The 24,887-nt window shown below is 40.7% G+C and overlaps 1 protein-coding gene across 2 annotated transcripts in view; it reads right to left on the bottom strand.

The window, feature by feature from the left end:
* CADM2 (cell adhesion molecule 2) overlaps window positions 1–21,228 on the bottom strand; it is a 354,958-nt gene extending 333,730 nt beyond the window's left edge. For both annotated transcript variants that reach the window (XM_035116024.2, XM_060273644.1), the window contains exon 1: window positions 21,045–21,228. In XM_035116024.2, coding sequence (XP_034971915.1) covers window positions 21,045–21,105 — 61 coding nt within the window. In that variant the 5' untranslated portion in view covers window positions 21,106–21,228. The remainder of the gene's footprint in view (window positions 1–21,044) is intronic.
* Window positions 21,229–24,887: the final 3,659 nt, after the last annotated feature.

Below are 24,887 nucleotides of genomic sequence, written 5' to 3'. Positions count from 1 at the left end.
TTAGCCGAGAACTTACCAGAGCATAGCAGTAGTTAGGCTATCCCTGTCTAGAAAAGGGTGCAGCTGAGACACCAGCCAAAGCTGATGGAAGGGACTCCACGTTATTGAGGCCACCTGAATTATATGGTTAAAATTTACAAATAAACGTGACAGTTACTGGACAGTTTAAAGAAAAAATGTATTTCCTCTTATGTTCCAGGTCAGACATAACAGTTTAGGACATTATGGTTTATTAGACTGAGATTGAGCTTTGTGTCCAAACACGTCCTCTTCCGCTTCTCTTCCCTTACACACTGCATTGCTAAACATTTTGGTGTTTGTTAAACCACAGTCTCCCCATTACTTCCAAGCTGTGAAACTGTGGTGGGGACTATCCAGGATATAAAGCGATAATTAGATTTAATAGACAAAGCTGGTTATAACTGAATGTAGCAGTATCTGTTGCCAAGGTACTGTGGATGACTTGCCATACCACTCATTGCAGTAACGTTTTATAATTTAAACACTTGGATCATCTGTTGCTCAGAAAGCACCACTAATTAACTCAAGGAAAGGGTGATCGCCAACTCATCAATAAAGATAGAAATGTTATGAAATATTATTTCATGTTCTCTTTCAGAGTCAAAGGAGGACCACGATTGGCCATATCAGCAGCTGCTACTATAATTAATTGTAGCAGCCTTACTCCATGGTATAATTTTTGTATTTTTTATCTTTTGTTAGAATAAATCATTGTCCTAATAATAACCATATAAACCTGAATACAGACATTCTGCTATTGTGTAAAATATGCAATACTGATGCCTATTTCTGTCATTTGTCAGAAGATGGCAACTGCTCTCAAGAGAATAAAACCCACTCTAGGGATAAAAGCTATAGTGCTATCAATTTTTCCCCTTAAAACTCCTCAGAGACTGAATGCCAATTATGCATGAAATGCTACTGTACTTCTTCAGTAAGGACTGAATATATTTCCTTGTGAAGGAAAACAAACGTTGGCACACAGAATCTAAAGGAATCACATCTCAACAACACAGGACAAAATAATATCCCTACAGAGAAAAAAAGAACAACTTTCACCAAATTCTACAGCTAGGTTTAAGTACAGAAACCACCATGACCAATGGACTTTTCAGTTGTATCAGGAATTCAAGCTACTCAAATGGGCATAGTAAATCATTGTAAGGGCCTGTTGTAATCTTGATGTAGGTATGTCCTATATGGAGAAATTTATACAAATCAGGAAAATCAAGAAGTAAACCCTATACTGGTCAGTACCATTTCAAGATGGAGAAGAAGAGCTGTATTGTACAAAAAAAAGGTAATGTGAAATTGAAAATAGGTGTCCAGGACAAAAAGTCCTACTGCACTTACAAGCAGTAGCAGCATCTACCACCACCACTATCATAAGCCTACCCTCACATGGCGGCCTGAAGTCAGAGTTCAAGAAAAATATTTACTATTCAATTCTGATGACTGCTATTAAAAAAAATGATTCCTGTGCTCTTTGGCACTAATGTACACTACTGAACACAGCTGTATATTTTACATTCTACAGGTGACAGTTCTTGTATTACTTTTGCCATTTAAGTACAAAACTATGTACTGTGTACAAATCCATGCAAAATCTTAATCTACACGGCAGAAAGCTGGTCTTTACCTCAACTTCCCCATCAGATTATCTGGAGAAAGAGCAAAATCTCAACAAATTATTTAGCTACACATTTTGTGGTGTTGTTGTTGTTCTTGTAATAAAAATATGATTCTGTGCACTAGAAAGCATCATGAAGGACTGTTGGGGGAGAGGTAGAAATTCAAAAATGATTATATACACACACACACACACACACACACACACACACACAGCAGAAAAATTACAACTTTTATAAACAGTTTCTGAAATCAGTAATACAATTCCAAAATACAGACATTTATGATTAAGAAAATTCCAGGATGATTTTTTTAAAGTTTATAAAAACAAAACATTCATACATTCATTACTGATCTCATATAAGCTACTCACATACTTTCCCCCATCACAGTAGTTTAGGTTTTAAACCATTATTCTTCCTGCCACTGTAACAGACATCTTTTTAAAGCATTGCACACATATTTCCAATAACAATCCTATAAGGCAGGCCAGCATGATTCCTACATTATGATTGAGGGTTGAAGAAAGGGGTTTGTTGCCACACTGACATAAATGTGACTTCCTAATAAACATAGGTAGCACCGTGCTGTATATTTCCTTTATGGTGTTTCCTGCTTGGCAGGGGGTTGGACTGGATGGCCCTTGTGGTATCTTCCAACTCTTTTATTCTATGATTCTACCGTATGTACTGCAGAATGTTGTGTTTACACCCTTCAGCATCAGAGGCAACATCACTAAATGCAAGTTGCTGGGGCATCACAAAGAAAAGAGTGCTATTGCACTCATGTCCTGGTTGTGGCTTTCCCACAGGCATTTGTTTGACTACTGTAAGATCAGAATCCTGGACAACATGAGCATTTGGTCAAAAGAAGCTGCCCCACACCAAGGCTGACCATTGCACTGGCAGCAGTTCTCTGAGGCTTCAGGCAGCACTCCGGGGCCTGCTCTACCTAGTGCCAGGGGGTGAAGCTGGGACCTTTGACATGCAAAGTGGATGCTATACCATGGAGCTACTGTACTGCCCTTCACCTGATCCAGCAGGGCTCTACTTATGTTCTGGAGCAGCTAAGTGGGGTCTACGTAGCCCACTTAGCTCACTTATCAATTCTACTACCGGTAGTATTTAGCTTAATCTTCCACTTGCCTTAGTCTATTTTTGCAAATACTACCATAAAGTCATTATGGTCATAGAAGCAAATGATTTTGCAAAAAAATTTTTTTTTGAAAAAATATCCCTATGAATGGGAAATTTAAAAAAAGAAAAGATGAAAGGAACTGATTTATATACAGAACATCAAAGGCTGCTGGAAAATAAAACATTGTTTAGTGTTTTATCTATTGAATTACTGAAAATATATTGATGGGAGAAATACCCAGAGACACACAGAAATCAATACAACCGAAAGAAGTGCTGAAATAAGGCATTGCATTAAACCTGAAAAACCAACAATGAAGCTCATTTAAAGAGAAGAAGTAAGCAACAATAATCTAACTTTTCCAGTTTCAGACAGGATTCCTTCACAGCTCTAGCTGGAGGGATTGAAATAGCAACTTCTTCTTTGCAAAGGATGTGCTCTGCCACTGAGCTATGGCTCTTATAAGTCCAAGTGAATATGTGATTTACTTATTCAGTAGTCAGATCCAACCATTATGGTATAAATCATAACCACTTGTTGGGAATATGCAATGCCAAACCCTCCATGTGTCCCTATTTTCCAGGGACAGGCCCAGAATTATGAAAGCCATCCTGGCTTCTATGTCCCCTGCCAGTGCCAACACCAAGCCTGGGGAGCAGAATGAGCCAGCACTTTTCCCGAGCGATGACAATGACAGTGGTGGCAGCTGCGAGACACCCCATTGCCTCTCCATGGCTACTGCTGGCCTTCTCCCTTGGGCAGCTCATAGCAGCTGCTAGAACGTGGGCAATGTCTGTAAACTGGAGAATGTCTGTTAAAAGAGTGGTTAAAGAAGCTGGGTATGTTTAGCCTGGAAAAGGAGAGACTGAAAGGAGATATGAAGGTCATCTTCAAATATCTCAAGGGCTGTCACCCAGAATAGGGAACAAAGTTTCCTCCTGCTCTGGAGGACAGGACTTGAACCAATGACTTCATGTTACAAGAAAGGAGATTCCAACTAAATATCAGGAAGAACTTTCTGACAGTAACAACTGTTCAACAGTGAAATGGTCTTCCTCAGGAGGTGGTGGACTCTCTTTTCTTGGAGGTTTGTAAGCAAAGGTTGGATGGCCATCTGTCAAAGACGCTTTAGCTGTGATTCCTGCATTGCAGGGGGTCGGATTAGATGACCCTTGGGGTCCCATCCAACTCTACAACTCTATGATTCTATGAGAAGAGGCTGCCACTGCCAAGGCCCAGCCCTGCATGACGTACTGGCTCTCCTGGATGGAAAGAAAGGGGAAGCGTAGCGGAGTGCAAGGAGTCTTGATTCTTTTTTTAAAAAATGCTTTGTGCATCCATGTCTAATCCTGCCCCTTTCTAAGAATTTTTTATTGGTGTGTTTTTTTCTTTTTGTAAATCTACTACAGAATAAAATTAAATAAAAGTGGGATTTTATCAGGATAGTGAAGGGCATGTGTACTCTGTTACTCTGTCCCACTGGTGATGGCAGTCACCCTTCTTCTGATAGGAAATGCTCCGGGGTGGTGGTGGTGGTTAAGAGACAAAAAATGAAGGGTTGAGGAGGGTGAGTCAGTGGGGCAGTAATTCCCTATTTCCATCTGAGGAATGTTGGAAGGTATGCGATACTGTTCATCCATACTACCCAGTAACATTTGTGTGTAGGCAGGAAATGAGTGGGGCCTAGGAAGCAGACAAGGTGAATTATTGAGAACGAAGTTGTCTGGTCTGTGTAAAATGTTAGTAATGGAGAGGTTTGAGAAAAACTAAATTTCACAATAGCAGACTAGTACTTCAGCTCTAGTTTTCTAGTGCTTATCATACAGCAGCACAGTTTTTTTCTTGGACCTTTTCTCTAGACATTCAGGGTCTTACCTAATTTCAAAACCTCAACTACAAACTTTTGAATGGTTGTCAGTGAATAAAAGGAGTAATTTATTTCAGGTCTAGTGGAAAGTAGAGAAAAGTCTCTACTTACTGATGCTGCTCCTCTATGAGCATACAGCATACACATTGTGTGAAAAAACCCAGTAGTCTTTGATATGCAGCCACCTATACCATGTTCATAATTTCTCTAGGAAAACAAGTTGATGCGCAGTTTAGGCATAATGCATGCAGATTAATATATTTCAATTTAATGCCATGAGAATGATAATGCAGAAAAGCATCTTATGGATAAAAAATGAAAGAGACTATAGTGAGGAGGATTAAACAACCATTTTATGATGTTTTAATAATTAATTGCTTTATACATCCTTAATGTATAATGTTTCAAGTGTTAGATGAAGTACCAGTATACTGCAGGTTGTATTCTAATGTTTTTCATGAATGCATCATCTTAATGGGGGAAAATATTCTGTTTTTAGAGGCATTGGTTCTGAACAATTTTAGATATTCCTAATTTAAAACCAGATTTAAAATCTTAAACTTATTGCTTTTCCCCAAATAATGCAAAGGAAAACTTCAATGGAAGTTAGGAAGGATCGTATAAGTGGGAGCTGCAACAAAATGTGTCAGTGTGAAATACTCAAGTTTGGTACAAATGAACAAATTTATAAATGACCATAGCAAACTGCTATGAGTCTAACCATATTCTGTAATGTAGTTCACATTTCATGACACTGGAAGATTGTTTTTACAACCTGGCACTTGTTTCATCACCTTTTCTCAATAAATAAATATCAGAGGGGAGTATAGAGACAGCCATCACCCTAACTAACCCCTGCAGCCACTTGTAACATTTGCAGGTTTGGAAATTCCACATCTTTTGCACTACATTCAAACAGTCAAATCTTCTGTTTCTTATGAAGTAAAGATCCTAGCATGCACCCTTGGACTATTACCAAAATGATACCACAGTTTTAAAGTAGGCAGCTGAATGAAATCCATAGACTGAACTGCAAGTATTTTAAAATATGAGTAAAAATTGCAATTTTGGGTATGTGACAGCACAACTTGAGTACTACTTTTAAAAAGCAATAACAAATAGACAGGACTGTACATCTGCATTGCCTGGGCTTCTACATAACCAGCAGATATCATGGTTGCGTCACTTTCCTCCTTAATATCTTTTATTAGTTAGGACACTTATAAAAATCTCAAATTACAAAGCTTTGATTTTCTAAGCACAGTTATTCATGCACTGACCCTAAATAATTCTATGAATTAGATAATATAGTGGTTATATTTTCAAACTACGAAATCCTTGCTTCTAACCTTTGATAGCATGTGTATTTGTTGTGAAGATTACTCTAAGCACATATAGAAAAATGACCATCTGGACAGCTTCTGTCATTATTCCACTGTACTCCCAGAGCAGAGAATGAGTGAGTTTCTTCAGCCTTTAATTTTATCTTTCTCACTTGGAAATAGAAAACTAAAGAGTTTGCAAGCATAATGAGCAAGTAGATCTATTGGCCTTTTCAGGGGTAGTGGGTGGTGAGAACATCTTCAGTTACAAGTGCCAAATAGGTATCATACATCTCTTTGGGACCAGAAACTTTTAAAGGAAATCAACAGTCAGAAGTGTCACACAGATATTTCTAGAGCACAATCCATGAACGTGAAACTCACTTTTAAAGTAAGAAATACTGCTTGTTGCCACCACTAGTTTAGAATCATAAACTTATTGAATTGTAGAATTGGAAGAGACCCCATCGCTCATCTCATCCAATGCCCTGCAGTGCAAGAATCTCAATAAAACCATCCATGAAAGATGGCCATCCAACTCTACTGAAAAAACGCACAGTGAAGGTGAGTCCACCACCTTCTAAGAGAGTCCATTCCAGGGCTTTTTTTTCAGCCAGAACTCACCAGAACTCAGTTCCAGCACCTCCCCATTGCCATTTTAAGAGAAAGTGGGAGGTGTTCATGGTGAGTTCCAGCACCTCATTTTCTAGAAAAATAGCACTAGTCCATTCCACTGTCAAACAGCTCTTACCATAAGAAAGGGGATATTTAGTCAGAACCCCCTTTATTCTAACCTAAAGCAATTGGTTCAGGTCTGATCCTCTGGAACAGGAAAAACAAGCTTGCTACATCTTCTGTGTGACAGCCTTTTACATATTTGAAGATTGTTAACATAGCTCCTCTTAGTCCTCTTTTCCAGACTAAACATCAATCATTTCTCAAAGTCAAGGACTGGCAGGGCTCTGAACAATGTGTGGTGGGGCCAGGGGCCAGGAATATGGCCCAGGAGAGCAGGCCAGCAATTTATGGGGTTTGGCACCACCTGCAAGGTGTAAAACAAGCACCGGTTGGACTAAAAATGAATCATGTTTCACTTTTTTCCAACAGCAATAGGGACAAATGCATGGAAAGGAGCTTTGACAGGAGTTATGCCAATGAGAAGGGGCTTCAATCAAAGAAATCTATGTCTCTTGCCACATTCCTACATGAGGAAAGTAGACTGTAAACTATTGATCCTTAGCAGATCAAGATGGTGCCACAGAACATGAACAGAAAGAACCAATTTACACCTGCAAATCCTTGTCTCTGCTATTTTCCATGATCCCAGTTGATCCCAGTCTTGTTGTTAATAGACTATGTTTATTTTATTTTTAATGTTAATCAATCTTGGATTAATGAATATGGAAATTTAATTGATTAACAGTGCAATCTCATACATGTCTACTCAGAAGCCCTGTTGAGTTTAATGTGGCTGACTCCCAGGTAAATATGTACAGCATCATAGAACATTTCAGTGAAGTGACATCCCTAGTAATTATACAACTAAACATACCTAATTTCAAGGTGTATAATACACAGCCTTCTTTCCAACTTCAGCTGCATTCCACCTCACTATGCCAGCTGTTATTTACATGTAGTGCATGTAAAAGGCAGAAAGCTGAAAGAAAACTATTGTTAAAAGATAGCAATTACTTATGCCAAACAACAACAAAGACAGTGTAGCCAAAATACTTTGTTGGAAGTGATGTTCAGAAATAAGCCTGAAGAATTCAGCTAAGATACAAAGATGAAAGAACAGCACCACCTAGTTCCCTACCTAAAAGTTTCCAAATATATTACAGTGACAGGCTTTTACTTCTGCAAGCTGGTTTCAAGAGCCTAGATATTATTGCTTGTTTTATGTCTAAACAATATACTGTAACATCCAATAGCAAGTTTGCCACTCTTTAGCAAATAGTGTATATTAAATAGATCCAGAAAATACTGTTAAAATGAAATGAGGCACAACATTTAGCTACAAATTCATCTTTGTGTGCACATAAGGCAGGGTTACTATATTTCCTTTTCTGTAAATTCAGCTTTCAATATGCATGTTTAAAAGGGGGGATGCTTCTTAAAAAAAACTATACAGTACTGTATGTTATAAAACCAATACTTTCTCCAATGCAGACATTTTGAAAACAAGCAGAGGCAAAATAGCTCTTCAGAGCCTCACATATCTTCTAAGAATATTGAAAATATCCAAAGTATATAAAGAAGAACATGATTGTTTATAGGCAATGCATTTTTGAAATGTACTTAGGTATGCCTTTTGACTTAGAGCACACATTTGCACTATCATAATGTTGTGCCCTTATAATTAAAACTTATTCCAGAGTGAAAGTATTCAGCTTGTACAAATTTTTGTGGAGTCGTCCCCTTATGCTCATATAGGTCCCAAATAAAACAATGTGTGTGCACCTATATATTTTCTTGTGAGAGGTGGACTGTGGCAAAGACATATGGATTCCTGAACCCTGTAGTATTTTGTACTCATACAGAGGATCTAGTACTGAAGTTGACAAACTTTTTAGGCAAATGGGAACATCTACTAACAGTAGCAAAATATCTGTCACAGGGATGTGACATTCTGGGGGGCAGTGTATGAAAGGCCTCGCCAGTGCAAGCAGCTCTCGTGGATTGTGGATATTTGAGGGGATATTTATTGTTGTGGATTTAAAAATAAAAATAAAAAATGATCCTGGCAGACTGGGAATATATCCTCACGCACCCAAGTTTAGAATGTAACTAAGCTTTAAAGAAAACTGTAACAAAATGACTTAATGAGAGAAACTAAATGTACATTAGGTAAGTCTGAGGCAATAAGAGGCAGTTGGTCCCTCTTAACTGACATTCTTAACTGAACACACACACTGAAGGGAGAGGCAGATTCTGGAGCAAAACGCACACACCAGATACCAAACACTCCACTATTCAAATTAGGCCCCAGTGTTTTCCTTACATTACTGAGACCTGTTTCATGTGCAATAGGAGTAGTAATGGACAAAATGGTGTCTGGAACTACTGTACTGGCAAACCCTGCAGTCTGTTCATTCATTCAAAAATGAATAATTCAGTTTTCACCCTCCATTGAACTCTCAATAGAGCACACAATAAGATTCCCCATCAAATATAAATCATTAGAATCCAAAACAGTAGACTCAAAATCATTCAAACAGCAATAATACCACCACAACAGAATAATTAGCTCTCTCTCTCCCGCTGATCACTGAAAGCCATTTTAAAACAGCAGGATTTTTAACTTAAATATAGGTCAGGGAAAAAAAAACCATTTTAGTTTTCACAGAGCATATCAATGACATGGTGTTCCACAACTAAAGCAAAACTACATCTTACTGCCATTGTCTGGACAATCCAAATTGATGGTCCATGTGTATGTTTGTCCCTCAGCAGATTCAAGAATCCCCCTCCCGGGGGTGGAGGGAATAATGGAGGCAGCATAACAGACTATATCTTAGGCAGCCATTTACAGCACTTTCTCATATTCCCCCTAGAAAAGTATAGTTTCCATTAAATTGAGCAACTGTCCTATTAATTCCACTACTGCTTTTATTTCACAATAATTGCTTAGAACACACAACATTCTTCTCACTCACAAGGCTAAAGTTTATTTCCCCTTCAATGTTGCCTTAACAACTTCATAATTCACAGAAGCTGTTCCATTTTCCAGCAATATTTTGGTCACAGTTTTATTTTTTTGTATTAGTTTGATAATTTCTCAGTTATACTACCAATATATAGTTGTTTTTATACCCATTAGTGCCATTACATACTGCTGCTAACTTTGAACATAAGAATATAAACTGTTGTTCCTTAAGCAGCAAATACAGAATGCCATGGAAGGCCTTTAGCCTTATATATATAGAGAGAGAGAGAGAGAGAGTGAAACCCAGCTGTAGTACCATTAAAAGTAATCTCACATTTATGTTGTTACTAGTAGGTATACATTTTTCTTGAGTCTAGTAAATATAACCAAAGTATGTGGTATTAAAAATGGCAAGATCAACATGGCTTTTATGACGGCTTTGAGATTTGTTTCATCGTAAAGAGGAAAACAAATTTGAACTATTATTACGCTACAGTAGTACAATAACTAGCAATACAACACACCACAAACATAAATGCATGATATGGTCATTTTCACCTGAAACCACAAAGTTCAATAGGATTTCACTTAAGTAGTACATTAAAAACAACAACCGCAAAAAGCTCTCAGGTGTTTCTATTAAGCTTTACAGTGAGCAGGTGCAGACAACTTGTGTTCCAAGAGCTCCGTCTAGTCCTAATTGCATGTGACCCTTTGAAAAATTTCAAAAGCTCTCTGCCTGTGATCAGTTTAGACCTCTGATAAGAGGCAGCTGAGCTGTCCCACTCTCAATGGGGGAAAGAGAGAAAAGTAGCACTCCCGCCTACTTCTTACTGTGGACACTGCTGCCTTTAGTCCCACTCACAGCCTCCCTTTTCAAGCTCACATATAATGAAGTAGACTGAAAGCACAAGGACCATTTCACCACTCCCCAAGGCCATCAGAGAATCCCAGGTATGAATCACTCATGGACCATGCTATTTCGAGCAAAGCAAGACCAGGCTAACATTAAATGAGTGAGGCTTGGGGTGCTCCAATGTGGGGAAGAGCAACTGCCCAACTTCCCCATAAAAGGGCCAGCTGCACTGAGGGAAAAGAGAGTGGTGATGATTCACTGAAACTTACAGGGATTAAGGCCAGGCTGACAGGCTTTAATCTCTTCTGCTCTTCGCTGTTGTTGCCACAGAGAGTCCCGGAATGTAGGATGCCCAGCTGCAACCAATCAAGACTCCCTGGCAATCCTCTACATTCTGGATGATACTAATGCTTCCATTTAGTATAAGTGGGATCTGCAATAAAATTTTGCTGTGTATACTTCTGTCCTAGCATCCAAGCTCATGTTCAGGGTTCTAGCCAGACATTCCCTCTTGTCCCTGCTTTATTTTCCATTTTTCTTTTTCAACCGACACAACATTCCCTGGCTAGTGAACAGTTCCAGTTCTTATTTGTCTGGGTTCTTTCTTTGTTGGTGGTGGGGTGGATAATTTTTATTATTACTATTTATTATTATTATTATTATTATTATTTCTGTAAACTGTAGGATTCCCTTGAGCATGCTGATACCTTCCTATTGTGTTTCAGTAGTCTTGTTTTGGTTACAATGCCATGAGCAGTCACCACCTCAATTTGTTATTAGAGGGAATGATTACCATTTGTAAAGTCGCCCCGCCCCCCGGTTAGACTGACTTTACTCCCATAGCTTGTAATAACTGGATCACAATGGATATTACAATAGAAGAAAACTTATTGGTTAGACTTAACTGTCATAAAATAACAAAAAGCTTAATACCATGAACAAAAAGGTTTTTGGTGCAGCAGATGAATATTCAGATGAATTACATCTAATTCAGAAACTCATTTCTTATGTTCCCAACTAATTAGTCTGGTCTTTTCCTAGTTAGGAAATAATCACAGCAGTCTCTTGCCATATTGTGTGGCAGGAATAGAAACAGGTCCACTAACACACTGATAATCCAGCAGATGTAGGTCAGTTTGGTATTTTCCATTTGTTCAGATATTTATCCCTAAGCATCTACTGCAACTGACACTGCAAGGTAATTTGTCCTTAAAAATTCTCAGAGCTGTCAGACATTTTTAAGCTCTGGGACACAGAGCTTTGCTAAGTAGAAGTAGACTTCAGGCTCACAAAATGTTGTTTTATAAAACAATATATTCTTGGGATAAATCATGGCATGAAAGCACTTTGTCGATAGAAAGAACTATATTAAAATAGGATGGGGTAATTAAAAAAACATTAAAACTATTAATGAGTGGGGACATCAGATATACCACCTTTTTGTTTGAATTAGAAGTTATAGAAACTTTTCCATTGCCCAATATGCACAGTATATAAACTATTGCACTCTAATGTACTCAAGGATATTGGATATTTTGGTTTTCCATTTTGGAAAATAGGGGAAAATATAAAGGTTTAAAATATAAAGGTTTAAAATACAAACTAGCCACATTAAGGAAATACTTATTATCTGCTCCTAGAAATTTTTTGTAGATCTTGGTGCTGTCATATAGTAACAGAATATACTATTTTTGGCATAATAACTTAGAAATATTCATTCCTATAATGTAATTAAATTATGGTAATAGTTCAGATAATCATTCATATATATATATATATATATATATATATATATATATATATATATATATATATATATATATAAAATTATTCAATGTCATTCATTCATTGTACCCAACAAATATCTTACAGTGCAATGCTATACATGTCTACTAAAAATAATTCCCATTGAATTCAATACAATTTACTAGATAAATATGTATAAGATAACAACCGTAGTAACTATAGACAAATGTATCATCTGTCCAGTGTGTAGTGGTTAAGAGCGGTAGACTCGTAATCTGGGGAACCGGGTTCGTGTCTCCGCTCCTCCACATGCAGCTGCTGGGTGACCTTGGGCTAGTCACACTTCTTTGAAGTCTCTCAGCCCCACCCACCTCACAGGGTGTCTGTTGTGGGGGAGGAGGGGAAAGGAGATTGTTAGCCGCTTTGAGACTCCTTCAGGTAGTGATAAAGCGGGATATCAAATCCAAACTCTTCTTCTTCTTCTGTCTCAGTTGGGACCTGGGTGGCACCGTGGGTTAAACCACAGAGCCTGGGGCTTGCCGATAGGAAGGTCAGTGGTTCGAATCCCCACGACGGGGTGAGCTCCCGTTGCTCGGTCCCTGCTCCTGCCAACCTAGCAGTTCGAAAGCACATCAAAGTGCAAGTAGCTGGTAGACGGCATTTCTGTGCACTGCTCTGGTTCTCCAGAAGCGGTTTAGTCATGCTGGTCACATGACCCGGAAGCTGTACATCGGCTCCCTCGGCCAGTAAAGCTAGATGAGCACCGCAACCCCAGAGTCATCCGTGACTGGACCTAACGGTCAGGGGTCCCTTTACCTTTACCATCTGTCTCAATTTAATTTATATCCTTGCTCTATTCCAGTAAATATATCATTGAAAATAATACCATAATTCAGGGTAATTTTCTAAATCCATGTTGGCAAGAACTCTAGCTTTATACTCTTGAACTTTCACTTTGGGTTTCATGTACTTCAAAAAACTGAAGGTTTACATGAATTGAAAGAAGTTTCAACCCCTTTTACTTCCCTGTTTCTTGATTTCCTCTGCATGTATTTTCAAAGTCAGTTCCTTTCCCTTGATGCAGAAGACACAGAAATATGAGGCAAGTAAGCAGCAAAGGGATTTAGATGTTATGTTGCAAAAAGGTCTCCCTACCATGATATGGAACACACTTAGCAGATTCCGACTTTTGATCAAATACCTCAAGATTTTCTGTCGTATGTAATATTTTAAAATACTTTTATTTCAATATTAAATCCTAACATTTATTAGTAATCCAAAAACAGTAGCAATGCTATCATAACTAATATTACTCTTTTAGATTCTTATAATATTCACAGCTATTATTTCAGAAGCAAGTCAAAACAATCTTCTTAGTTTAAGGTCAGGATTTTTTAACAAAAAAAAAATTCTCAATAAACTTATTTGGTTTTCTTTCATCTGTGCACACACACACACAAATCTATTTCTCACCTATGTCCTAAAAATAGAAGTCTACAGAAGACCACTGAATATTCGTTTTTAAGCAACATGTGGACAGTTTAATGCATTAAATCAGGCTAAACTGAATTTAAGGAGACTCATTTATTTGATATTTTGATTTATAGGGTATTTTTTTCTGCCCAAAGCCCCTTCCTCACCCTCAGAGTGGCTTAAAATCCAATGGCATATACACAGATGGCTTCCCAATGTCTCCTAGGAATTTTCTGGCCGATATGATAAGAGGTGTACTCAGCAGTTTCTGCTAACTAAAACATGTAGGTGGTTTGATATACTTTCTGTATGACTACAGAGATGGCTGAGGGCAGGACTACCATAGGGTGTGTTTCCAGTGCTGTCCTGTGAAACTTCCCTGAAGTTGTCAGATAATCTAAGGGGTTGTCTAGCAACCTTGGTCTTACAGCTCAAAAGTGCCTCTGAACGTTGGCTAGGTTTTCTAAAGTCGGATAAAGAAATCAGTTGAGGAAGCTTTTTGTATATATCGGCATAAACCTTTTCCATTCAGATGCATACATATAAAAAGAAAGTAGCATGTACTGTAAAATATACTTGTCCCCTTACAGTTGATTCACAGCTCCTATTAATTTAGGCCAGGGGTGGAGAATCTTTGGTCTCTGGATGCTGCTGAACTACAACTCTGATCAGCCCCAGCAAACATAACTAGGATGATGGGAGCTGTAGTTCCACAACATCTGGAGGGCCAAAATTTCCTGATCCCTGATTAAGGCCAACAATGCTTTTGTCCAATATCTCCATTCTGTAGTGACCAGAGAATCCCTGAAATATCATTTGGCTCAACAATGTTTTCCAAGGAAGATGAAGGCACCAAACACAAATAGTACCTTCATTTTAACCTATCTAAATGCACTCTGCTCTGTCTCGAGTTCAAGTGCTGCTCAGAGAGAAAGAGGTGACCCTTAGAATGCAGACGAATAAGCAGAACTCAGTGTGTGTCATTCATGAACAAGAATAATACAGTACAAAGAATATATCGGTATACTGTATGTACAAGAAGGAGTTTATTTTGGGGTTAATGCACTTGATAGTTTAATAATGTATAGGAATACCTCAGTGCTCTTTATAATAGAGATATTGTCTTCTCCTTCAGCTCATCCCATGAAACCCAACCAAAAATTGACACTTCTGCCCCAGCCAAAATGATAACCAGCAAGTCCGCTCTTATCACGGCCAAGGCAGCATCTGCATGTCCTTAAAGGGATGCAACATTATAAAAACCTTACAATAAACCTACAATTGTTGCCTTCACTGGCTACAATCTCATTTACTAAAAGTCTTTGTGGATATTTCAGAGAGTTAATAGTCAAAGAGGCAGCAGTAGAATCAACTTCATTTCACACTTTACTTGCTTCAGGGAGGAAAGTAACAGCTAGCCTAGATTCTGACATTAGCTGAGACCAAATTTTCAACTTGCAAATAAAAATATAGAATAAGCATAGTGCCAAAGGTATGACCATAGTGCAGCATTACCTTTAGAAGTCAACATTGTAACCAGTAGCCCAGAAGTCCTTTGGGGATACATTTGCAAAGCCAGGAACTACCGTATGTTGTTCTTAATGTTCCCTTTTCAAAAAGATGTTATCATTGTAAATGAGGAAAACTCTAGGTTTATCATCAGGATAAACAATCTCTTCCAGCATGCCAACTAATCCTAAGAATCTATCCATCACATTATAGCAGTGGAATATAAAAAGGAGGTGGTCATAAGAACAAAAGTTAACATACAAGCAAGACACATTTCTCACATTTTTCTGATAAACAACTTCTGGATTTAATAATACCACAAATGTATTTAGAGTATAATTTTCACAGTGTTCAGCAGTAGTGATTCAGAACTTACTCTGTTGCATTTTCCATCAAAAGGACAACATATTTAGGAACTTTTTATTCTGCAAAAACTTCAACAACATAAGTTGTGCTGCAGAATTCCAAGTCATCATTATACTATTCAAATCAATGTGATAATAAACGCTTTTTCTTTTTTCTAAATTACTTGTTAAAATTTTCAAAAGGAGTGAGATTATTGTATTTGAGAGATGAAAAGTAACCCCAAACCCAGAGCTGTAGATGCAACAAAGAGTCACATTTCAACAAGGAGATGCCACTTTAGTGAACTGAATGGAACTTACTTTGGCCAATAAAATTTCACCTGAGCTCAGGAAAGGTCAGGGTTGAAAAAAAGGGTAGGCAAAGCAGAAGTTCAAAAATATAAACTGCAAACACTATGAAAAGAAACAAACAACAACAACAACAACAACTGAAGAAAAATACCAAAAAGAGACATATTTAATGGCTAGTTATATTAGTTCTACAAATCTGTAATAGAAACTAAATTGCAAGTAGGTAGCCATGTTTGTCATTGGTATGAGCTTTTGTGTGCATGCACACTTCTTCAGTGTTTTCATTTATGACATGAGAGTGTACTCTTGCTAATTTACATCACTGGTACTGCTGTAATGATTGTTCTCTGTACATATATTTTATTCTAATAAATATTCTTCAAGTTAATAATTGTTCTCTTGTATGTTTGCACACTGCCTCAAATATATCCTTTTACTTGGAAGTACCCCTTGAAATCTGAGCTAACTTTCAAGTAAACATGCAATACTGTATAAGATGTTCCTTCCATTTTTTTTCAATTTTTTTTTACAAATCCAGAGTTGCTGCTTTAAATTTTCAAATACTTTAATTTTTCATTTATATTAAATGCATGCATTGGTTAACAGGAAAACCTGTACATTCTCCATATATAGAATACAAAAAATGATTTTGTTTTTTATATTCTATAAACAACCAACCAACAAATGTAACATATACAATTAATGCTAAAGGACAATTGATGTTATTTTATACCTTCTATTTAGAAAGGAACAAAATGGAATTCATGCAGAGAGGGGGATCTTTAGCTCTAACATCACATTAAAATATGCTGCCATATATTTGGCAAATTTTGCTTTACATGATGCACTTCATACAAACTAGAAACAGATCAAATAAGTTTAAATGTTGCCTACTTCAAGATATTGTGAAGACCACAACACAGTTATTTTAAGGAACAATATTATGTATAGAGTACATTAACGCCAACTCATTGTTCCTGCTTATTTTTAAGCAGAAGAAAAAAATATGTTTCTGATTTTACAGACTCATCAGCAAGATGTTTTGAAAAGACATATCACAATCAACCTCAAACACAATTATTAGCTAGTCATCTACTGACAATCATTCAGTGAAAATTTTACTTCAATCACACATTTTCTCAAGGAACTGTAGGAATTGCTCTGAAATATTTACTCAGTGCCAGTGAAGTATTGAGTGTAGCAGCTTCTGCATCTAATACAGTGCTATCCAGTTCTCACAAAAGCACAGCACATTAAAGCATTAGATGCCATTTGCATTATCACACAGCAGGGGGCTACAGCAGCTACAATTCTAGCACTTCTATACACACAAAGTACAGTAAAATATATTTACTGCTGCAATTTCATAGTATATATTATGCAATACACAGCTTATGGAAGTATGCTACCAGTACTTACCTAATGACTGGTTTTAGTTTATGCAAGTGAGCTTATGGTTGATTTTATAGAGTTGGTAAAATATCTAGCAATTCCAAAGATTTTGCTTTGCAAATTTATAAAACCAAAATAGTATATGCTAAGCTTAAGTGTCATCATGGGGGAAATAAAACTGTAGAATGGTTAGGTTGAGATATGTGGGTGGGGCTACACTCACATAATCATGAATATTCACTGAAATTATGGGGGAAGAAACTATCTACACATTCATATTAAAATCTAGGAAAGAAAGCTTCCTCCAGCTTCACTAACAAAAACCATACTGTCATATATATTTTTGTCCACACCAATATCATTAACTGATGTGATGAAGTTATTTAAATACCTATTTTATACTTTCTACAACTGCTATCTGTCACTTAAAAGGCTTTCCAGAAGACTTTCCAGAAGCTGAGCATCCATTATCTCCTCGTAGTGTTGACTGTCATAACCTCATGGTTAAGACAGGTGGTTCTAATAAAGCCAGATTTCCACATTAACCACCTTGATTATGCAGCTCCAAATCAAAATCAAGATTACACCAGTACACTACACATTTCTAAAAGTAGAATAATAATAATAATAATAATAATAATAATAATAATAATAATAATACAGATTTACATTTCAAAAGATTTGGATTTCGGAGGGGGGGTGAACTGTTTTAGTAGGCATCTACTAGCAAAATTAGATTTTGGGGGGATTTGAGTTGTTTCACTCTTTATGTAGAAAACACATCCTCCAGAACAGCTACTACAGTGGGGTGGGAAAACGCATGAAGGAAAGGCCAATGGAACTTTCAACTGATAAAATGGAAAGTTTAGAAAGCAAATTAATCTGGCAGAATTAGCTATATTTTCTATACAAGAGTAATAGTGTCCACAGTACATTTGCCAAACCTGATGTTAATGCCAAACTAGTTGTGGGGGAGAGAGACTATGGGGTTATCAGCATAATAGGAAGTGTCTAAAAATGTACCTACTGGATGTACTATACTGTCCTTATCAACGTGCATTTATTTCCTGTGCCATCATTGTTTGATTCCAATCCTACAAAGGAGGGCTCAAAACAGGGCACACTACTTAGTCCCTTACATATGCAGAAATATTCAGTAGCATAAAGAGGAAGGCCAGGCAAAGGGTTTTTAAAAGTAGCCTTCTCAGCTACCTTTTGTAAGACTGAATGTTTGAGCTGCTGTTCTTCTTGCCAGCTGTTGCTGAAAATAAAAAAGGGAAGGTTTACCCCAAAATGAGAACACCCCACATTTTTTTAAATATAGGGAAAGTACCATGTAGGTGATGTAACAAGAAAAATGACATTCTCTATCCTATATGAAAAGGCCCAGCTTGGTTACCTTCATGCACACAACCAAAACTGTATGGCATTTTTCTGTTACCTGACGCTGCCTGCAGTGGTGCAATCTTTTTCCTGGCACAACCACTGAACTGCTCTGTTATTTTTTTAAAAAAAGGACAAATCTAGGCAGAAAAATAAGATTTTACACTGACTGTTTATTATTAAACACATGATGCACTGAATGCAGTGGACAGCATCCTAAAAATATCAAGTTTTCCTTCAACAGTAGCAACCATAATCATACTGATAAGAAAAATCAATAAAGGGAGCTTCCCCCGTTTTGCAGCAAAGAGAATCAACAATTCACATGGAAATTTAACAGTAAGAGGCAACCCTCTACATGTGCCACCTGCCAGATTTCCCAATAAATAATCCCATACAGTAGCACCACAGCAGCTCCTTGTACTATGCCAGTCCCAGCAGCTCACACAGATCAGTAAGGAAAGCAAATAGCCAACCGTACAAAATCATTGCAGCCACCAAATGAAATCATTCCACCTCCTTTCAGCACTGCTTTTTAAAAAATCCTGCTTGCTCAGAAGATGAAGCAGGGGTTGCAGGTTTCAAAATACAACAGTCACAGACTCACTTAAAAGGTTACCTCTCCTTTCAGAGGTGGGGTGGGTAGGAAGAAAAAGCTTCCCCCGCCTGTTCTGAGACCTCATCTCATGCTACTGCAAGTGCACGGAGGCATGAAATACAATAAACTTTATAACACTGCTACTGAAGAAGACGGTGGGGGGAATGCCACAAGGTCATACTTGGCTCTTTCTGAATTCCCTATACACAGAACGATTGAGACAATTCTTTGCCCCCGGCCATCCTGATGGGGTGGGGAAGCCAACCATCCTGAGAAAAACATGGGGAAGTTGCTGGTGCTTGCTGACCTCATTTACAGCCTCCAAAAGCTGTCTAGATGATTCTTAAGACTCGGGAGTCCTTCATCCTGACACATTTGGGTATCTAGCGACCCCATCCTCCCCTGCCCGTGGGAAAGGGAAGGAGAAAGGGGGTAGCAATAGCATCTCTCCCCCCCTCCAATACTCAAACACTGCAGCCATAAAGGCACACATACACACTCACTCACTCTCTCTCACACAGGCACGCACATCCATTACCCTCATTGCACATTCCAGCACCATGACCACATTCTCTTAACAGCATCAGGAACAACGGAATCTCTAGGCTGGCTCCCTAACACACATTGCCGATTTAATTTGATTTTCAAGGTGGTGGGTGGTGAGCGAGATGGTGATGGGAGCTGGAAATAAACCACCACCTACTTTACATCCACATATTTCCACAACCATCCATTTGCATAACGACAGTCGCTTGTACATCCCCCCCCCCCCTCTCCGCGCGCCACTACAATTGTTACATTTCACTTGTGAGGCATAGGATTAGAGCCATTGGTGCAGACATAAGGAACAAGGGGACAAATAAAATCCAGCCTCAAAGGGGACTGTGAGGATGCATTCCATATTGGAGGTTATGCCGAGGTGGGGTGCTGGGAGGGGGCCGAGAGAATAAAGGTTTAGGAGACCTAGCTCTGCACATCTTTAAGTCTCCAGTAAGCCACGCATGCACAGCCTTCTTCGAGCCTCCTCTTAACCAGCGCTCAGCTTTCAAGCCTTTTACTCCCCCCCCCCCATCACGGGATGGTGTTGCAGTGCCCACGTTGTTCCTCTCGCTGCATCGCCCCTCTCACTTTTATAGACATAGGCGATGGGGTGAAAAAAAGTGGCTGGAGAGAAAGGGTACGAGGAGTAAAAACCGAGGTGGAAGAGGGTGCTGCAAGACTCTCAGGGGACGGGAGGGAAGGACTTTCAGGGGCGGGCAGGGGAGGATTAATGTTTGTGCAGCACTTTAAGGATGGCAGGCTCTGTACAAGTGGCGGTGCTGGAGGCTAGGAGGTGCTGGTAGAAGAGGAGGAGGAGGAGGAGAGAGAGCGCCGAAGGGTGATGGATAGACGAAAGACGGCGGGGGAGGGGGGCGCACGGGAGAGGAGGGATGGGAAGCCAGGAGGAAGCGAAGGGAAGAGATAAAGGGGGAAGGAAGCCCAGGATTAGAGAACCCAGACGGCAGGGAAAGGAGCTTGCGGGCGGGCAGTGGATTGGGAAGGGGGGAAGGGGGAGCCGAGAGATGCGAAGACAAATGAGGGGCAGGCTGGGGGCAAGTCTTCAGGGAGTGGGGGGGGGGGGGCGACAGGAGGAGGGAATGAGGTCGAGCGAGGAGTCTTTCCAAGCTGGCGAGGAAAGAGCACAGGGTGCCCCTCCGGCCCCACGACGATCCCACCTCAGCCTTGGCACGCACGTCGCAGCCAGAAGTTGGGCGCGAGCGGGGGGCCGAGAGGCGGCGGCGGCAAAGTGGGCACGGGCGGGGGTGGTACCTTGTATGAGGATCCCGCAGAGGCTGTATAAGCGCAAGACGACGCTCGGTTTCAGCCGCATCCTGGGGGTTTCCCTCGGGCTGGTTGGGCGCGAGGCAGAGAATCCCGCAGCAGCTGCTGCTGCTGCTGCGACCGCTGTTCCCTCTTTCTTCTTCCTCTTCTTCTTCTTCTCCTCTTCCTCCTCCTCCTCTCGCCGGGCTCGTCCTCCCCCCAGCAGGAGCCGCCTCCGCCGCCGCCTCCGCCTCCGCAGTGTCTCCCTCAGCCTTTCCAGCGGGGTGAAGAGGAGGACCAGGGTCGCGCGGGGGTGCAATGGGGGCGAGCGGCGGCGGCTGGCTTCGCCCTCTTCAGTTCGCCCCCCAAGCCCGTCCTTCCCTCGGTGGGGGGCACGCGGCTGCACACTTCCTCCCTCGCTCCTTCCTCGCCAGGAGTCGGCTGCTCCTTTCTGGAAACACCAGCGAAAGCTCCCTTCTTCGGCCGCCCCTTCTCCGGCCGGTCCGGGTGCTGAGGAGAGACGGGCGGGCAGCTGCGGCGCTCGCCTTCCTGCTGCTTCGCACGCTGCCACTCACCTCAGCTCGCAGGGAGACTGCTCCGCTACACCAGCCGCTTTCCCAGCTCTAGACACAAGGGCAATCTCAGCGCGCGCACCTCCTCCCTCCCCCCGCCACAATGACCCCTCCTTTCTCCTACAGGACTCCGCCCCCTTCCCAGGCACGTTTCCCTCTCTCTGAATAGCCACGCCCCCTCGCTGGGCTTTGGACCTACCCCCCGGCACATTTTTTATTTTTTTGCACAGCCACGCTCTCTGTAGCGTCCTTCCCCTTTCACAGCCAGGGCCTGACAGGCAGTCGCGGCTCTCCAATAGGAGAGGGTCTATCCTGCGCTGCCAACCTGTCAGCGGGCAGCACCGATGCAAGAGGAAAGCTGATGAGTGAGTTCTGGGGACGGCGGGGGGGAGGGGGATGTCCGCGTGTGAAGGGGACTTATTGCTTTGCAGTGCCCGCCCTCTTTGTCTCAACTTTGGACTGACATTTGCCTTAGCCTATGAGGAATGCAAGCGGGGTGTTTCCTTGCCAGCCAATGAGCGGTTTGGGGAAAAGAATAAAAAGGTGTGGGGAGGTGGAAAGAGGGAAGTCGCTGTCCAAAGGTAGTTCTGAAAGTGGCTGCTTCTCTCGACTTGCGAGCACCCGGCGGGCTGAAGACGGCGCCCGCTTGAAAGCGGCGGCGGCGGCGGCGGCGGCGGCGGCGGCGAGAGCGTGTGTGCGAGAGAGCGCTTGGGAAAATGGGTCACAACTCAGGCAGCCAGAAGCGGCAGCAGCCGCCGATTCTTACAAGGATAATTCGCTATGTGCGTAGCTAAAGAGAGGGACGGCCAGAAGACTACAGGCACTGCTGATCGGCAGACGTGATCCAATCAGCTCTGGGGAGGTGCGGGGCGGGGCAGTGGATGACAGATTGCCAAACAAGTACGAGGCACGTGTGGAAGAACCAGGGAGAGCAGAAATGCCAGAAGCGGACATGAACTGCGCAGGAACGGACCCCGGAAGAAAGCACAGTACCTGCACTACGCCGATCCTCTGCCGCGCTGCTGATCCTTTCATCTCGCTTCTCACGCCCATGTAGGTATGAAGGCGTGGACTTGCTGCCAATTTAAAGTTACATTTCTGTGATGCTCTTGCTACTCCTCCGGAACTTCACTGTGGCGTCATAATTTGGATTTACACAGGCGTAAAGGATTTAAAGATGTGGAGTTTGCTTCACTGGGAAAAATGGAGGACGCCCCCACCAACTTCAGGTTGGCCTCTGTCTGCTCCCACCTGCCTCCCTTCTGATTTACACGCAGTTCAGGAGGGGGCCCTGGATTTCAGCTCCTCCTCCGTCTCACGTTTGCTCTTGTATAACTCAGCAGGCCAGGGACAAAAGTAGGCCCCACGTGTCATGCTTTGTTGTTGCCTATTATTGAATCTGGCTCCAGCTACAGTTGGCTTCACTATCTTCTACCAGTATCACTGGGCACCACACCAGGCACCGTTGATTTAATAGAAATCCTTTCTGTATCCATTTTCTTTCTTTCTTCATTCTGCTTAATCAGAAGAATCTCTAAACACTGCATAAATTTGTTAAATTTGTATCTTGGTGTTCAAGACAACTGGCAGTAAACTAAAAATAGCAACCTCAAATGTAAAAATAGGTGCCTAATTCACCAATAAAATAAACATTCACCAACAAACACAAAAAAGCAACAACCATGGAATGTGTTGTTCGTCCCTCAAGTGGATATATGAAGCCAATTGCACATATTATACTGACATTTAGGGAATGTCATAAAAGAATTGTTTTGGAGCTTAAACCTTCTTCTCAATATTATTCTTTCTCATGATTGTTGTTGTGAGATTTCTTGGGACACTGAAAACAGTATTGATACAGTAGTGTGAGGATCCTATTGTCTGCTACTGCACTTTCCTGCCATTTTAATGCTCAGAGATGAACATCAATGATATTGGAATCCCAGTATATCAGATAGGAATGGCTGTCCATAATGGAATGGCAGAGTGCAAATTAACATGATGTATCTGAAGTGGATGTATAATAGTTTGACAGTAGAAACACAAGCAACACAATCTGCACAAGAGATCTGCACCTATAAGCACATTTTCATTGTCACTGTGGGTGCATGTCTGGATGCACCTTCCACATGCACAGTTTCAGGAAGATTTTGAGCACCACATGGCAGAACAGAGTCTCAAACAAAGATGCTCTCACCCAAGCCAACATCCACAGCATGTTCACTCTCCTTTCTCAGTGATGTCTATGCTGGCTTGGTCATGCCCACAGAATGGAAGATGGCAAAATCCCCAAGGACATGCTCTGCCAGAAACAGTGCCTGGTGGCAGCCAAGTGCATCCATAGCTGTGACAAGAGTAGCAATGACCACTGGGAGGAGCACAGAGTGAAGGAATGCTGTAGTGCATCAGCAGCACAACTGGATGCCTTCGTCTGTCCCAGCTGCAACAAAACATGTCTCTCCTGAATCGGTTTCTACAGACCCAGCAGGCACTGTAACCTCCAACAGCTTGACCTCACCCAAAGGTGCACTCCTCCATTGTCTTGAGATAAATGGATGCCAACAATATTTGAGTAAAAACTAACATGAGAATCAGCACAAAGTTGTAACATATCTCAAGACATATGAACACAATAAATTATAGCAGGGGTTTTCAAGCTTTTGAGTCCACCCTTAACACTTCTCATTCCAATGCTCTCCCCGCAAACCCAATGCAAGGGGGATCTCTCTGTAAATAATACTCTGCCTATGCTGCTGACAAGAGAATTCCATTCTATAACATTAGAATCCTCCATATATTTATTTGTTCTTATTTTAGTAATGGCACCTAGTATATCCTGTTCTACTTTTTCTATGCAGCTATATGGACAGAGGTCAAAGATGTTTAATAACATGGTGACTTTTCCACACCTACTGTTCAGCTTGAATAGCATCCTTTCCAGTCTTTGGTGCATCACTGTTCAGGTTGCTCCATACCGAACACATTTATTGCATGCAAATCTAGCAGTTCGTTGACTGCTTTCTGAGAGTCTCAAAAATATACAACTCACTGTATCATTCTGCTCACAACATGAACCACTTTACTTTTTGTTTTATCCAATTGGATTCTCTGTGTAAGATGCAGTTTGGCTTGCTCATTATCTAGTTGCCTTCTGAATGGCATGCTTTGTTGATTTAAGTTCTACAACCACTTCTGGAGTTGGATTAATGTAGCTTTTTAAATAGACTTCATTCTTTGTCTCACTAGCATAATTTCATTTCAGTAAGCCTCAGGCCAGTAA

Source organism: Zootoca vivipara, chromosome 4 (genome assembly GCF_963506605.1).
Source record: "Zootoca vivipara chromosome 4, rZooViv1.1, whole genome shotgun sequence".
Classification (NCBI taxonomy): Eukaryota; Metazoa; Chordata; class Lepidosauria; order Squamata; family Lacertidae; genus Zootoca; species Zootoca vivipara.
Note: the sequence above shows the minus strand (reverse complement) of the source record. Positions and strands in the feature narration are given on the sequence as shown.